Raw genomic sequence first — 15,189 nt, 5'->3', positions numbered from 1 at the left:
TCAGTTAAAGTAGCGCCAGGAATAAGCAATACAACTCAGAATAAGTAGATGGGATTCAGATTCCTGTTCGAAGTGTAAAAAGTGGGGCTCTGACTTTACCTCATTCTCTATTTAGTGACTGTCCTTGACTATGTGGCCCTGAACGTTTCGCCTTGGTGGAAAGTTCAGTGCTGCGATATGGGTTGACTGCCACATAGCTGTAGCTGTAATCAATAGGGCATATAGCACATATCGCCAATAAAGAACAACATGAACTCGATTTTATTTGGTAAACAGAAAGAGAATTGCAAACACAGACACACAGGGCGAGCGAGTGTCCCCCGAGGGGAACGAGACTGAGCGAGAACACAAAAGTAATTGATTGTTTATGGCCATACAATTTATGTGTGCCACAATAGCGGGCATGGAAAATATTGACCATTTGCTAAACGATAATTCAAAATGTTAAATCGACAATTTCAATTTGAAGCGAGTGTGGAGCCGAGATCCCCCCGGGGGCACACACACTCGCACACACACACACAGCATAGTTCACACATGTCTGCCCCCTTCAGGCTGCCCCTGGCTGTTGTAATATAAACATAAACTCTCCACTTAATAAAGGCGAGTGGCATGCCCCCCTGCCACAGACCTGCCCTAACCCCCATCTGGCCACAGTGGAATCAATCGAACGTGTAATAAAATGCAATTTTTGCAGTGGTGACGCCTTCTCCACAACGTTGCCTTGCCCCCCTGCCACTGGGGGGGTCTTAACCCTTTGGCACTTTAGGGTTCAATTGCTGTGTAAATGGCACTACTCCCACACCAGTCGCCACCCAAAACCAGATTGTAAAACCCCCCTCCCCACCCCCCACCCCCCATACAGTTACAAGTTTATCGAGCAGCAAGGCAAAAACAATGCCACAGACCCGCAGGCCGCGTCTGCAGATACCCTTCAAGATGGAGTTCTGACCATGGCAAAGGGTATCAAATATTGATTGCTTTGTGCGTCACAAACGCCCTGTGAAAACTGTTATGCCCACACCGCAATGCTACACCGTATGTGTATGTAATTATGCTCAATGTTGCAGGCTGGTTTTTGTTGCTTTCGCTACTCGTTTGTTAGGTACTGTTTTTTTTTTTTTTTACAAGCAATTTGAAAAAAATCTCTGCCCTCTCGCCGGGGGGCTTCCGGGTCTCTTCTTCTTGTTTGAAGCGTAAATAAATGTTAAAACAGCGGGGGGTATTTTGATTTTAACTTAAAAAATACAACAAAAAATATGTATTTTCTCCGTGTATTGTTAGGTCGAGAATGAAAATTTCGTTTTACAATGCCTGAGAGACAGTCGAATGTGGTTTAGCCGTGACTCGTCTAGGACTCGATAGGGCTATGATCCGTAGGCAAAATCTCTGAGCACCACGCCCACCTCCGATCCCAACAAAATATTTAATCACTGTCCATTTTGCAAGAACCATTTCGAGTATAAATAATTGCTTTTAATTCTTTAGCAACCCTCTGCCTCTCCCTCTCTCTCTCTCTCTCTCTCTCTCTCTCGAGACTCTACAATTTTGCAATAATATTTTGGCATATTATTCGTGTAGTCGTCCGCTTATATAATCGATTAGTCATGGTCGATTTCATACTTAAATTTTCGTAAGCAAATTTGTTCAAGTTCTCCCCTCCCGCCCCGCCCCGCCCCACCCCCTGATTCTTGATTCTTTTTGGCAATGTATTGAAAAGTAAATAATGCAATTTGCTATGGCAAAAGAGGCAAGGAGAGAGAGGAGGAGGGGGGAGACGACTTTCGGGGGCAGTTAAGCAATTATGTAATTTTTAATAGTCGCCGTCGGCGGCCAACAGCGTTACGCATTTTACGAGCAGCGAGGGGGGGGGGGGGTAGGAGGAGGGGAGGAAGGGAGGGTTGCTTGTAAAAGTCAAAGCACAATTTATTATTGTCAGTCGGGGATGATAAAATGATGAAAAACGATTAAAAATCCGTCAAAATTCCGTAATAAACGGAACACAACTGAAACGGAAGAGCACAGAACCGTATAGAGAAGGGTCGGTGCGCGGATTAAAGAGACGCCAGAGGGCGCCGCTGTGAGGTGACACGTGCAACGTGCTTCCACGGATTTTGTTGCGCACTCACGTACTGCTGGACTGACTTATTTCCAGGACTTTTGCAACAGCTCCTTCTTCGTACGACCCCCAAGCGTCGGTCCCCCAGCCGCCGCCCCCGTCCCCGTCCCCGCCCCCGCCCTGTAGTGTTAATTGTGGCAACTGCTCTGTGACTGGACTGTGACTTCTGTCAATTGTTGGTGGAGGTGGTAGAGGGCAGCCGGACGGCGGAGAGACCAGACCAAAGGACCTTGGACCGTTTTGTACGTGGCTCGAAAGGAAACTCGGAAATAAAATATGACTGGGGCGAGCACATGGGACAGCGGACACATAAACTAGCCGGCTCCAGCGGGCTCCCCCTTTTCGGAAGAACGTTTAGTGCTCGATGCTCCATAAACTTGTGGACTTGGCCCGCCTGACCAAAAGCGAATCAAGGGAAAAGGACCTTTTTGCCTGTTAAAGTGTCGCCACGTAGGATTTTTTCGGTGTATTTTCCACCAATTTTAAACACAACTCCCTCGAAAGGGGAGCTTCCCCCGCCACCCCCTCAGCGTGCTCCTCTTCACTGGTCAGCAGCGGTAACCCTCGGTCATTGCCCCATATACATGGATGGGCCCAACCCCCGCCAACCCCCCACCGAAACGGAATCCTCTTCTGACTGGAGGCGGCTGCTCCACTTGAGTTGCGCTTTTTTTTAACTTTGTTCGCCCGCCGACTCCTTTATGATGATGGTCTCTGACCTGAGCGAGGGTGGGTACTCGACGGGGCTAACCCGCTCGGCACCCACGCAAACCGCAACTTAATAATTTTTGCTTCAGCGGCAATTAAAAATTTTTACCTTATTTGCTCCAGTTTTTTTTTCGTTTTTTGTTTTTTGTTCGCCCTGCTATCTGCCACTCGTTGCACGTTGTGTTGTTGCTGCGAGTGCAACATTTTGTGCATGGTCATTTACTTTTGCCCCCCCCCCCCCCCCCTCGCACTTTGCCCCGCCCCACTGTGACAATCCCTTCGAGCAGTCTCCTACGACTGGCAAAGTTGCGATGTTACTAATTAAAAACGCAAATGGGTTTATGATGTTGCACAAGTTGCGGTTGCCTTCGGGGGGGGGGGGGGGGGGATGGGGGATATTATTTTGTACTGCTGTCGCTGCAGAATTGTACATGACAAAACAAAAAGAAAAAGCTGAAAAGAAGTTGTAAAGAAAAGCATAAAAGAGTGCGGCATTAAAACAAATTTTTGCCCCCCTTTTTTTGTGTGGGTTTTTATTTCGGAAAGGAAAGGAAAGGCAAGGCAAGGGACAAATACAAAACAAGTCCTGGGAACCCGCTCCACGCCCTCTGCGGTTGCTCGGTAGCAGCCCCCAACCCCCCCCCCATCCTCTTGGACCTCCTCTGACTTTATCGCCATCTCCGAGAGAGACTGCAAGAGTTGTCTGGGACTGGGACTGGGACTGGGACTCCTCCACGCTTTTCACGCTTTTCACATTGCTCTCTGGCATGTTTTGTGTTTTATTAGCGTGAAAATTTTTCAAAGGTGTCAGCACTTTTTATGTCCTTGTTCCTCGTTTGTGTTATTTTTGTGTGCTTTTTGCCCCGCTTTGCCCCGCTCACCCAGCGACTTGTTTTAAATACTTTGCCAAATTTTGTATTTGTCACAGCAAAAATAAAGACAAGGGAATGCTGGAGGGGGGGTAGCAATTATCTGATCAGAAAACTCTGAAAATGCCTGCTCAAATATTCTATGAAATCCTTTTTTCGAACTCCCAGCGTAATCCCCAACTGAAACAGAATTTTGCCAGCCTCTCATTAAAGATTCCTCTATCAACTATTCCCTTAATGGCCAACATACCCAGCCCCCAAAAGACCAACCGAGCTGACCGGAAATCCCACGAAACAGCACGAGCCGACCACCCACCGCCCCCTCCTGCCCAGGCACTCTCCTTTTTTGACCACGTCCCTGGACGCAAAAGGACGCAAAGAAGGACTCGCAAGGGGCTGGTGGGGGGGTGGAGAAGTCTGCCATTGTGTAATATCCGTTGACTATTATTCTAATTCATGCCGAAAATTAAAAACGCTGCCTATGCCCGGCCCCTCCCCCCTCCCTCCCTGCTTTCGGTTGGTTTTTGTGCGAGTTCAGCGAAAATTTCATGCAAAATAAAATCCCAGAAAAAACCAAAACGCCTTTTTGAATAGACGTTGCTGTGGCTGTGGCTTTTGACGGCTCTTGGGCATCCTTTCCTGTTTTTGTATACAAAATAAAGCGACCGCATCAACGAAATATTGTATGAAACACTCGCCAGCACAACAAAAAAAAAAAAAAAAAAAACAAAAATAATATTCGCTCTGTGTGGGGGGGAAAATATGAAAAAATTAACATATAAATTAGCACAGCAGACAAAATGTTGTGGGTCGATTCGGGGAAAACAGCGAGCAGAAGATCAGAAGGTTGGGTCGCTCCGGGTCGGGGGTCCTTTTGTTTTCAAAACAATTTTTGGTGGCATAAAAGCAGTGTTTTTCTTCTTTTTCGTGGACATGTTGCAATGTTGCAAAATCATATTGCATGAAATGAAATGAGATCAATTAGAGTACAAAATGATGGCAATAAATCAAGTAAATATTAAATCTACGGGTGTGAGAGTGGCTGCCAGAGGAGGGCTTTTAGGAAGGACTTTGACTCATCCGCCAGAGGCTCTGGCATCGTTTTCTCTGTGGAAAGGCACACACAAAAATATGGCAGATTCTTCCAAATGGCTGCCATCCGAGCTATAGGGAAATGGCGTCTTCTTTCGCTGATGTCTATTCATTCGACTGATTTCGATTCCTTTGGAAGAATACACACATCCTTCTTCGCTTTCTTTTGGTGAGTTGCACATTCGATTCTCTGCGTACTGTGGATGGGAAGCAACGCTCGCCGATGCCACTTTCTCTGCCACATGACATCCGTCGAACCCGACCGCAGTATGGGACAAGCACGATGAGCTGACCAAAAGAGTCTCAACAAATGTGCCTATGTTGAGTGCCGAGAAGAAGATGCTCCTGAGGCTCCGGATGATCCCGAAGTCCTGAGGCTCTCGATGCTCCCGCAGCTCTCGATGCTTCTGAGGCTCTCGATGCTTCTGAGGCTCTCGGTGCTCCTGAGGCTCTCGATGCTCCCGCAGCTCTCGATGCTTCTGAGGCTCTCGGTGCTCCTGGGGCTCTCGATGCTCCCGCAGCTCTCGATGCTTCTGAGGCTCTCGATGCTCTTGAGGGTCTCGATGCTCCTGAGGCTCTCGATGCTTCTGAGGCTCCCTATGTCCCTGAGGCTCTCGATGCTTCTGAGGCTCTCGATGCTTCTGAGGCTCTCCATGCTCCTGAGGCTCCCGATGCTCTTCAGGCTCTCGATGCTTCTGAGGCTCTCGATGCTCCTGAGGCTCGCTATGTCCCTGAGGCACCCGAAACTCTCGATGCTCCTGAGGCTCTCGATGCTCCCGAAGCTCTCGATGCTCCCGAAGCTCTCGATGCTCCCGCAGCTCTCGATGCTTCTGAGGCTCTCGGTGCTCCTGAGGCTCTCGATGCTCCCGCAGCTCTCGATGCTTCTGAGGCTCTCGATGCTTCTGAGGCTCTCGGTGCTCCTGAGGCTCTCGATGCTCCCGCAGCTCTCGATGCTTCTGAGGCTCTCGGTGCTCCTGAGGCTCTCGATGCTCCCGCAGCTCTCGATGCTTCTGAGGCTCTCGATGCTTCTGAGGCTCTCGGTGCTCCTGAGGCTCTCGATGCTCCCGCAGCTCTCGATGCTTCTGAGGCTCTCGATGCTTCTGAGGCTCTCGGTGCTCCTGAGGCTCTCGATGCTCCCGCAGCTCTCGATGCTTCTGAGGCTCTCGGTGCTCCTGAGGCTCTCGATGCTCCCGCAGCTCTCGATGCTTCTGAGGCTCTCGATGCTTCTGAGGCTCTCGGTGCTCCTGAGGCTCTCGATGCTCCCGCAGCTCTCGATGCTTCTGAGGCTCTCGGTGCTCCTGGGGCTCTCGATGCTCCCGCAGCTCTCGATGCTTCTGAGGCTCTCGATGCTCTTGAGGGTCTCGATGCTCCTGAGGCTCTCGATGCTTCTGAGGCTCCCTATGTCCCTGAGGCTCTCGATGCTTCTGAGGCTCTCGATGCTTCTGAGGCTCTCGATGCTCCTGAGGCTCCCTATGTCCCTGAGGCTCTCGATGCTCCTGAGGCTCTCGGTGCTCCTGAGGCTATCGATGCTCCTGAGGCTCTCGATGCTCCTGAGGCTCTCGATGCTCCTGAAGCTCCCGATAGGAGCTCTATATGGGACAAGAAAGACATTCGTCATTCCGTTGTGTCTTTCGTCTGGCAGCAATGCCAGAGGATGCAATGGCAAAGCAATTCGGGATCTTGACCGCTCTCCACAGATTTTGATTCCATTGAAATAAATCATATCGAAATTTGAACTATCTGTGCCGTTCATCCGAGGGCCTAACAGGATGGCACCTACGCTTTGGGTGCTTTCCCTGTATTATCTATTAGCTGAATGTGTGTCCTTTGGCAATTGTGCGATTATACCACCTTAACCTTAAGACCACGAAATGTGTTGCATCTTGTTGCAGCAACTTATTGGCTTCCTGTCGCCTGGCACCCGCCAGACGCCACTCTCCCCACACCGCCACTCATATTTATGGCCAACACAATGTGCGCCTTGTAAAACAATTTATAACTTTTGCGCTTTTGCCTAATAAGTTGGCATGTTGTGGCCAATAAGTTGTGGCAACAACAACCCAAGATTGGCCAAAAGAGGGAACAGGGTGGGGGGCAGCGGCGGCAACTCGTTTCGAAACTAAATTACAAGTACAAGAGCAGCAGCAGCAGCAGCAACAACAACAGCCGCCAGCAACGGGAGGAATGGAATGGGACTCTTCTCCAGTGCAGCACATCTTGCCACAAGTTTGTGCTGTTGGCTGTTGGCTGCTGTTGCTGCTGCCTTAACTGCTGTTAATTCTTCTAATTGTGTGCACGTTGTTTGCGTGCGCTAATGTCGCATACGAGTATGCAAAAACAACAAGAGAAGCAGCAGCAGCAGCAGCAGCAGTGGAGCAGCAGCTAAAGGCATCCCAGGAGAGGAAGCGACGGCACGGAGCATGCAAATGTGTAACTGTTTATGCCAGAACGAGCTCCCTCCCTCTCGCTCTCTCTCGCCCCACTGGGCATTGTCTAGCGGTGAGTGCGTGACGGGTGCCACCCACTCTCTCCTGCACGCCGCCGCCCAGCTCTCACCCGATATTGTGGCTCTCGTGCTCGCACGCGTGTCACGCTACCTGTTCTAGTGGCTCACTTGAGATTTTTGTTCGTACGGGGAGTAGCAAGCATTGCATCGCGCATCGCTTGACAACTTGCAACCAAGGCTGAAGGGTGGCGTGGGGGGGGGGGGGGGGGGGGGGGGGTGGCGCGGACGACCCTGTCGCTTATTAGCGCAAAACGCTGCACGTACATGTGAGCCCTGCTTGTGCGTGTGTGTGCACGTGTTTTTGTTATTGTTAAATGTAATTAAATTATGCAGATGAGTGCCAACGATGCTAAGCTCCCCCCCCCCCCTTGCAGGGGGAGGCATTAACTAAACTGCCATAGAAAAGTGTTTTTCGGTATTTGCATTTGACACCAGCACAACTGTAACTGTACTGCTCTCGAAGCGTTAACAGCTTGCCGAACAAGCCATAAAATAGGAAAAAAATCCACCCATCTGGCAGCGGTGGGATTCGAACCCACGCCTCCGAGGAGACTGGTGCCTTAAACCAGCGCCTTAGACCGCTCGGCCACGCTACCCCGGCTACACACCTGCCACCAAATATTTCTATTGTATTGTTAAGTTTGTTCTTTATTTGATTTTATCTTCTAGTTGTTGAACATGGTTGAAATTTTTCTTCTTTCGCTTACAATTTAGAGAAAGAGTTCCTTGTATGTGTTTTTGTGTTATGTTTTGTCCTTTTTAGTGATACGATTAGATGATGATCCACATATTTGGTTTGTTTCGCACTTTATGCTACGAGTATTTAGTTATTTATTCGCCAACGAAATTCAAAAACAAAAAACAAACAAAAAAAAAAAGTCTCCCTAACTGTAGGTATTTTATGATTTACTCGTTTATATACGGCATTTGTCCCTTACTGGGGGCGCCGATTGTTTAACTGTGGTTGTCCCTTGTAATTTGCTTAAATTGTATTTTCAAATTGTTTTAATTTATTCATACGAGTAGATGTACATATATTTTTCCTTCGTTTTTGCTAGATGGAAAGATCTGCTGCTTTGTTATGAAATATGAATATGAATTTTACGTTTGAATAAGTAAGTTTTCCTCTTCCTCTTCCTCTTGCATTTCTGTTTCCATTTATGTTTCCATTTTGTTTTTAGGTTACTTTTAAACTCCCTTGTATTGGTTTTGCAATTTGTTCCATTAAATCGTTAAATATATGCATGTATTTTATGTACAGTCGTTCGAATAGTGCTGCCCAAAAGCCTGACCTCAATCACAAAAACAATAATAAACACAAGCAAAAATCAACACAAAACTTTCAGTTTTTCTTCTTCTTGTATTTTTTTTTTAATTTTCCTTCGATCATAGCTATGTATTTTGTTTTTTATTTACACACATAATTCTCATATATATATATATATATATATTTTTTTTTTTTATTATTTCTTTTAAATGTAGTTTCAATATTTATTCCGCATAAATTGCTTATTATTCATATTCTGTTTCTGTTGTGAATTCGTCATAGGATCTACAATACGATACGATACGATACGTTACGTTACGTTACGTTACGTTACGTAAATATTGAACAGTTTTTCATAGTGTGGTGGCTATATCTTTCCTTTTGTGTCGTTTACTTTAGGGCATATCTTTATATATTTTACGGAGTTTATTAACTACAAAAAAAAAAATATCCATTTTGTTTTATTTTTGTTTCTTTTGTTTTTGTTTTTGCATATATTTTTAGCTGCTTCATTTCGTATCCTTTAATGCCGTTTCGATTACTTTTACGGTGATAGTTTAGTCTAGATACATACATAGTTTTAGTGACTGGTGCTTAAGCGCGTAAATTAATTGTAAGTATTTTTTGTGAAATTGCATTTTTCGTTTCTTGTGAAATTTTCTTGAATTTTCTTCGAAAGAGGCTTCTAATTATTTACACGAATTTTAGAGTGTTGTTTTTTTTTTAGGTTTGTTTTGTTTTTTTTTTTAATTTAAGCAGAACTTAATAGTTAAGATCACTGGATGCAAATGAAATGACATTTTCGGGAGAGCTGGCAGGGGGTCCTGCCGCTTTCCAGTGAATGCCAAACCGTGCGCGCTCTCCTGTATTTACACCTGGATTTTCCACGGGATTTTCCCACTGCCGCTGCCCTTTCCCCCCGAATAATCACTCAACTAAATCCTAATTTATACAAAATGCTTGCGCCTGAATACACGTAACATAAGAATATACAATTAGATAAATTAGATCATAGAATGGATCCAAGGATCGTAGGTAGAATAACACACACAAAATTCGTCCCGAAATTCCGCCGCAGAGACCTCCTCCAGGCTGTGTCCTGGCTGTGTCCTGTGCTCTAGCCCTTGTAGAAATGGTACAGCTCAATGTCCTGACTCGGTTTCGGCTTGATGGTGCGACCCAGGGTGCCGCACGTCTTCCCCGTATATCAGTGATAGCGACGCAGACTGCCGTTGTTGTTGCTGGATGCCAGGATTGCTCCTCCACCGCCTGCTCCATGATGATTGTTGTTCGACAGAGTGGCCACGTTGTTGTTGTTGCTGTTGCTGTTGCTGTTGAAGGATCGCCGTCCGGTTGTGTTGCCATGGATGAGGGCCATGCCCACCCCATTGCGCAGGGGCAGGGCCGGCGGTGGTGGTGTGGGCGTGGGACTGGGCGGCAGATCGTGGTCGAGGGGCAGAGAGTAGTGCGAATTGTTGTGTATGTACCCCGGCTCGGCCATCGCATCGCAGGCCTTGGCGTACACCCCCCCTCCATTGTGGGTGGTGTGGCTGTGCGGGTGGCCGTGACCATGCCCATGCCCATGGCCGTGGCCGTGGCCGTGGCCGTGGTTGTGGTTGAAGTGGTCCTGGGTGAGGCGTATGCCGTTGGCAAGGGCTAGGGGCTGGCTGTAGTGCGAGAGGGTGCTCTCCTGCATCCGGTGGCGGGGCAGGGAGGCGGCGTTCAGGGTCTTGCCCCCGCCATTGGCCAGCAGGCGCATGTCCTGCTGCGAGTGGTGCATCTGGGGGTTCGTCATCGGGCTGGCGATCGTCTGGTTGTTGGTCATGTAGTGGATGTGGCTGAGCTGGGCGAACGAGGAGGCGGCGGCGGCATGATCGACGGGGCTGGGCACTTGCAGCTGCTGCAGCGGTGCCGCTGTGCTCCCGCTGCTGGTGGTGGTGGTGGTGGTCGTGGTGGAGGCGATGCCACCCCTACCCCGCATCTGAGGTGGGGGTGGAGCTTCTAGCTATAGCTCGGTCACTGGTATCGGCCGGCTGCCCATATACTGCGACTGGCTGCAGGGATAGGCGGCCGCCGGATGGACTCCGCCGCAGCCGGGCGGCGGCCGCGTCATGTACTCCTCGTCGGAGAAGGTCTTCTGGTATTCGCGCTCCTTGCGGCCCAGGGCCGAGTGGCCCTTGAGCATCTCGCGGATGCGGCGACGGCAGGTGTACAGCACCAGGGCCAGGGTCGTGATCAGGGCCGCGCAGGCCACCACCAAGATCCCGATGATGGCCTGCTTGTTGGCCGCCCCGTGGGTGCAGCCGAGCAGCGGCTCCGAGAGCTGGGCGAGGGGCAGGTCGCGCAGGGTGGCCGGGTAGGCGCACACCACCGGGGCGTACTGGCTGCTGGCGTTCTTGCTGATCAGAAGGTTCCGCAGCCACATCAGCTGGCAGTCGCAGACGAAGGGGTTCTCGGAGAGGTCGAGCGTCTGCAGATCGGCCCAGGGGATGAGGCCCTCGGCCAGGGTGCTCAGCTGGTTCTCCTTCAGGATCACCGAGCTGAGGTGCGGCAGGCCGCCCAGGGCGTTGGCGTGCAGCTCGCTCAGCTGCTTGTTGCTGGACAGATTCAGTTGCTCCAGGTTCGTGTTGGCCGTGAAGGCCCCGCTCTCGACGCGCCTCAGTCGCTGGGCCCCCGTCAGCTCCAGCTGCCGCAGCTCCCGGAGTCCCGCGAAGGCGCCCGAGGCCACCACCTCGAAGTCGTTCTGGCCGATGCTCAGTTGCTCCAGACGGCCCAGACGCTGCAGGGCCGCCGTTGGTATGGCCGCCAGGCGATTGTCCGACAGATCCATGTAGCGCAGCGCCTCCAGGCCCTTGAGGGCCTCCCCGGAGATGTTGTGGAGTCCCGCGCCGCGCAGATCGAGGCGCGTGAGACCCTTGAGGTCCTGGAAGGCGCCGCCGGGAATGGTCATGAAGGAGTTGGTGCCCAGATAGAGCTCCGCCAGGCTGGGCAGACCCTGGAATGTCAGCTGCGAGGGCACGGTCGTGAGGGTGTTATCGTCCAGATAGAGCACCCGCAGATTAACGAGGCCATCGAGGGCGTGCGGATCGATGTGGCTGATGCGGTTCTGGCCGAGATTCAGCTCCTCCAGCCGCACCATGGGCGAAAACGTGCGAAACTCGAGCTCGGCGATGAGGTTGCCCCGCAGATTGAGGACACTGATGGTGGAGAGGCCCGTGAAGGTCTTGTTGGAGACCTGGCCGATCTTGTTGTGGTTGAGATGCAGCTCCTGGAGCTTGGCGTGGTAGGCGAACGAGCGCTCTGGTATGGTCACCATGTCGTTGAAGGACAGATCGAGGAATGTCAGCTGAGCGTAGAACTGCATCGACGAGTCGATGGTCTTCAGCTTGTTGTTCTTGATGACCAGCCGCTGGATGGCCGGATTCAGGGCTATCGGCAGCACGTCCAGCCGCCCCTCGCCGCAGTTGACCATCAGGGTGTCGTCATCGCATTCACAGCCATTTGGACAATTTGCCAGGCCATTTGTTGGCTGCAGCAAGGCCAGGAGCAGCCCCAGGACCAGGCTTAGTCCCAGGCTAGCAACTGGCAGCGACAACGGTGGTGATGGCGACATGGTAATTGCCCTGGCCGACGACGACCGTCGTCTGCTCATTACACGGCTCTCTCTGTCTCTCAGTCCTCCCTCGACTGGGTCTGGGTCTGGGTCTGGCTTTGGGTCTGCCTCCTACCCTTCCTTCCTTCCTGGCCGTCTGTCTCTGCTCTCTCTCCCTGTCTCTGTCTGTGTCTGTGTCTGTCTATCGCTCTGGTGATTGGTGGTTTTGCTGGTTCCTCGTCTGCTGTGCTGTGCCCGTTTTTATTCCAGGCTAAATACGCTTTGGCCAAGTTTGCCAATGGCTTTCGTTTCTAGACTCCGACATTCGCCTGCAACGATAGAAATGGAGAAGGGGGGGAGAGAGGGGGCTTTAAATTGATTTTCCATTAGAGTTCGAAAATGCTTTTGGCTTGGCTGCGACTGGGGCTGGGGCTGTGGCTGCCGCTGGAGTTAATCGGTAGTTTTGTGGATTATTTTGCGCTTTTCCGCTTCTTTTTTTTGCTGCTGCTGCTGCTTTGTTGGACAGTAAACAAATGAAGACAATTTAAATGGCCACGGCTCTGACATTAGGCCGTCCTTTGACCCGCTCTCTGCGGGCTCTCCTCCCTTGAAGGACCTCCAACCCCTCAACAGCACACACATACCCCTCGTACACGTGTCAGACGACAATGGCCCCAGACCGGGCCAACCCTTTGTGTCAACTGACAAGTCCCCAAAGTCAAAACCCCAAGTCCCCCGCCCCCCCAAAAAGGCCAAACGATATGCCGCAGCATAGTTTGGGGCCGAAACTTAAAAAACAACTTGCATTTTGTTTGCTTTGGGGACATTTATCAGCTCCGAGGTCGGGGAGGCTGGGAGGCTGGGATCCCGGGACGGATCCTGGGGACTACGGGGCAAACAAAACTTAATTTAGCAGCAACTGCGGGAAGTTCAAGGAGGAGAAAGGATATCGGCACTGGGTCCCCGAACGGGGGCCATAAAATAAATAAAACAAAGGCAAAATTTGCTTTTTCCACAAAGGCAGCTTTCCCCCTTTCCCCCCTTTCCGGCTTTCTTGCTCCCCTTTTTTGTTTCTGTTGTTGTTGTATTTTCAAACTTTACGCAGCGTAGGCGTGGCGCCGGCCCCCAAGGCGCTATGAAAATAATCATAGATGTGGGTCATACTTCAGCGATGGGATGGTGGGATGCCGCTCATCTCTCTTAACTCTCGCTTTTTATTATGTAAATAACACATAAACACCCGGGAGCATCATATGAAGCACACACACCCACGAAAAAAATGGCATTCGAGGAGGGTCCCAGGACCCAGGAGCAGAGCCAGAGCCAGAGCCAGAGCCAGGACTCCTCATCATTATCATGCATATGCCATAAAGCAACTTGTTGAAGGGAACGGCAGGAGAGGACCGCCGCCAACCGACTGACTTTTCCCGGAGAACAAACAACTGACAACAATTTCAGGGAAATAAAAACAGAAAATTGTGAAGTTTTTCCGGAGCACAGCTGCTTGGAATGCACACGGAGAAGGGAGCGATCGCTAGATGGCTGGATGGCGGGGGAGAAAAATCAAATTTAAATTGCTAAAATCCTGTTAAATGGCCAACGCAGTGCCACAGGCCTGCCCCTGCCTCTCGCTGAGCTGTGAGCCCCACGACCTGTGGCTGGTTGCCTCCTCCCCGCAGAGGGGGGTGTATACTCGTACGAGTGTATGCCTTCGGCTTGAGATGGTATCCTCTATGCCATGTTTTATTCCCTAAACCCTGGCACCTATTCGGAACATCTGCCATGAAGATTGATGGTCTTTTATGCCGCAACATTCTCGATTTCGTACTTTATTTGGATTATTATTTTTGATACACTCGTACCTACGAGTCCCTCAAGAGTTCAAACAAATTCGAATATTCTCTGGATTATTCTTTGCTTTCCTGCACTGAATCGCTTCTTTGGCAGGCCAGTGCCTGCCTGTCTTTAAGCGAATACGCCTTCAGTCCACTCGCTATTTCTTGTCTTCACTTACGCACTCGCTTCCATCTCCTGCCTCACTCGCTTCCATCTCCTGCCTCACTCGCTTCCATCTCCTGCCTCACTCGCTCCCATCTCCTGCCTCACTCGCTCCCATCTCCTGCCTCACTCGCTCCCATCTCCTGCCTCACTCGCTCCCATCTCCTGCCTCACTCGCTCCCATCTCCTGCCTCACTCGCTTCCATCTCATACCTCACTCGCTTCCATCTCCTGCCTCACTCGCTCCCATCTCCTGCATCACTCGCTTCCATCTCCTGCCTTACTCGCTTCCATCTCCTGCCTCACTCGCTTCCATCTCCTGCCTCACTCGCTTCCATCTCCTGCCTCACTCGCTTCCATCTCCTACCTCACTCGCTTCCATCTCCTGCCTCACTCGCTTCCATCTCCTGCCTCACTCGCTTCCATCTCCTGCCTCACTCGCTTCCATCTCCTGCTTCACTCGCTTCCATCTCCTGCCTCACTCGCTCCCATCTCCTGCCTCACTCGCTCCATCTCCTGCCTCACTCGCTTCCATCTCCTGCCTCACTCGCTCCCATCTCCTGCCTCACTCGCTCCCATCTCCTGCCTCACTCGCTCCCATCTCCTGCCTCACTCGCTTCCATCTCATGCCTCACTCGCTTCCATCTCATACCTCACTCGATTCCATCTCCTGCCTCACTCGCTTCCATCTCATACCTCACTCGCTTCCATCTCCTGCCTCACTCGCTCCCATCTCCTGCCTCACTCGCTTCCATCTCCTGCCTCACTCGCTTCCATCTCCTGCTTCACTCGCTTCCATCGCCTGCCTCACTCGCTAACTTTCTTATTTGTCTGCACTCGTCATTCTTCTTTCCTTCACTCGCTCTTCATTCCAGCTAGTCGCTTCTCCTACCTCTCGGGCAGGAGAACCTGCCACTCTCTTCTCCTGCGACTCCCTTCTCCCGCCAATCGCTTCTCCTGCCACTCGCTACTTCTGCCCAGTCGCTCCTCCCGCCCACTCGCTTCTCCCGCCCACTCTCTTCTCCCGCCCACTCGCTC

The 15,189-nt window shown here is 50.9% G+C and overlaps 1 protein-coding gene and 1 non-coding gene across 2 annotated transcripts in view; both read right to left on the bottom strand.

Annotated features, from left to right (window-relative positions):
• Positions 1-7,808: 7,808 nt before the first annotated feature.
• Positions 7,809-7,890, bottom strand: TRNAL-AAG (transfer RNA leucine (anticodon AAG)). The gene has a single exon. It is a non-coding gene; the product is annotated as a tRNA-Leu (tRNA).
• Positions 7,891-9,040: 1,150 nt separating this feature from the next.
• Positions 9,041-15,189, bottom strand: part of caps (capricious) — a 45,989-nt gene continuing 39,840 nt past the window's right edge. The window contains 1 exon segment of the mRNA XM_033381954.1: positions 9,041-12,482. Coding sequence (XP_033237845.1) covers positions 9,769-12,213 — 2,445 coding nt within the window. The 5' untranslated portion in view covers positions 12,214-12,482 and the 3' untranslated portion in view covers positions 9,041-9,768.

The sequence above is a fragment of the Drosophila pseudoobscura genome, chromosome X, assembly GCF_009870125.1.
Source record: "Drosophila pseudoobscura strain MV-25-SWS-2005 chromosome X, UCI_Dpse_MV25, whole genome shotgun sequence".
Classification (NCBI taxonomy): Eukaryota; Metazoa; Arthropoda; class Insecta; order Diptera; family Drosophilidae; genus Drosophila; species Drosophila pseudoobscura.
Note: the sequence above shows the minus strand (reverse complement) of the source record. Positions and strands in the feature narration are given on the sequence as shown.